Raw genomic sequence first — 1,362 nt, 5'->3', positions numbered from 1 at the left:
AGTATTCAGAAAGAGACAGAGAGAGAGAGAGAAGAGGGGAGGAGTTGATCTTGCGAGAACTTCCGGGCGGGTGAGAATAGCCATGAAAGTAAACATTTATCTAAAATCTTGTGGGTAAAATAAGTATGAAAACTAATTATTTTAAAAAGAGGGACTGTCTTCTAAATTATCTTTAACTTTAAAGTCCTTCCTTACTGAGCTCATCACCGTGGCCCATAGCAGCAAGAACCTTCAGCAGTTCTGGAGACAGCTGACTTGGAATTCCTTTCAGAGGCATGATAGCTGCACTTCTCTTGTCTTGTTCTACTTTTCGCAAAGTTGCAAGACTCAAATACCATAAATTTGTCAGCCGTCACGAAGATTTCTTGACCCCTTCTTTGGTTGCGTGAGTCCACCTGGAGAACCTTGAGGTGTCGTGTGCGTGGCGTGAGTACAGTGGTGGCTCTTTTCCTTGCGAGTTGCGAGACGAGGTGTAAACAAGGCGTATTGTTTCAACTTTGACCCCAAAGCGTACTATTTACCGAATCCGTTAAAATTAGTAATTGTGCCTTTATTGTGGGAGAAAAAGACTATTCACACAAGGTCTGATAAAATACACTTTATCACTTTGATGAAAAAATGATAATGTAATATCTAATCTAGTCAAAATACATAAAGGTAGGCTACAATGTTTGGGCGAAAATTGATTCGACATCAATTTTTACTTGGTTTTAGAATGTAAACACCAATGTTTCTTTTGTGTCATGTGACAAGCCCAGATTGCACACATGATCGCGATCAAAACATGAACTTCACACACACACTTGGAGACAGGTTCATGCATTTTGTCCTTGTCCCGTGCTTTTGATTGATTTTACAGACAATGCCGTGTACCCAGTTTGCTACAGAAAGATGAAACTTTTATAGCTTTCCAGGAACGATATTCTGCAGCTATGGATAGCGAGCAGAGTTATTTGACCCCTCTGCATTACCCAAACAGTGAAGCTAATCCAATAACATGGGTGAAAAACAGCTCGCTGAGAGACACTATTGCTGCCAGGCACGATGATGGTTCATTCTCTGTCCTGAAAATTAAAGACACAGGACATTACAGCAAATTTGCCTTGGATTCTCAGATTAAGCGGTAAGTTCGAATAAGGCCACCTCTATTCTCACCCGGAGTGAGAATAGACAATAGTGCAGGCGAGTCTTGTGGCTATTCTCACCCGGTGCGCGTTCACCAAATTTTGCGTTCACCCTAAACCACAGAATTCTACACTACTGTGATAACAGAAAAATTGTAAAATTCTGTGCCGTGAACAAACGTTCCTTTACAACTGTAGCCTACTAAAAGCGTACAATTTTGTCTGTGGGCAGTGGAGA

The 1,362-nt window shown here is 41.2% G+C and overlaps 2 protein-coding genes across 3 annotated transcripts in view; one reads left to right on the top strand and one right to left on the bottom strand.

The window, feature by feature from the left end:
- LOC101855030 (fucose mutarotase) overlaps positions 1–596 on the bottom strand; it is a 12,725-nt gene extending 12,129 nt beyond the window's left edge. The window contains exon 1 of one of the 2 annotated variants that reach the window (XM_035970448.1): positions 196–596. In XM_035970448.1, coding sequence (XP_035826341.1) covers positions 196–277 — 82 coding nt within the window. In that variant the 5' untranslated portion in view covers positions 278–596. The remainder of the gene's footprint in view (positions 1–195) is intronic. The other variant, XM_005101052.3, reaches the window with a different exon arrangement.
- Positions 597–706: 110 nt separating this feature from the next.
- Positions 707–1,362, top strand: part of LOC101861666 (spatacsin) — a 53,465-nt gene continuing 52,809 nt past the window's right edge. Inside the window, exon 1 of the mRNA XM_005101086.3 lies at positions 707–1,123. Within this exon, the coding sequence (XP_005101143.2) occupies positions 933–1,123 (191 nt within the window). The 5' untranslated portion in view covers positions 707–932. The remainder of the gene's footprint in view (positions 1,124–1,362) is intronic.

The sequence above is a fragment of the Aplysia californica genome, unplaced genomic scaffold, assembly GCF_000002075.1.
Source record: "Aplysia californica isolate F4 #8 unplaced genomic scaffold, AplCal3.0 scaffold00269, whole genome shotgun sequence".
NCBI lineage: Eukaryota > Metazoa > Mollusca > Gastropoda > Aplysiida > Aplysiidae > Aplysia > Aplysia californica.
Note: the sequence above shows the minus strand (reverse complement) of the source record. Positions and strands in the feature narration are given on the sequence as shown.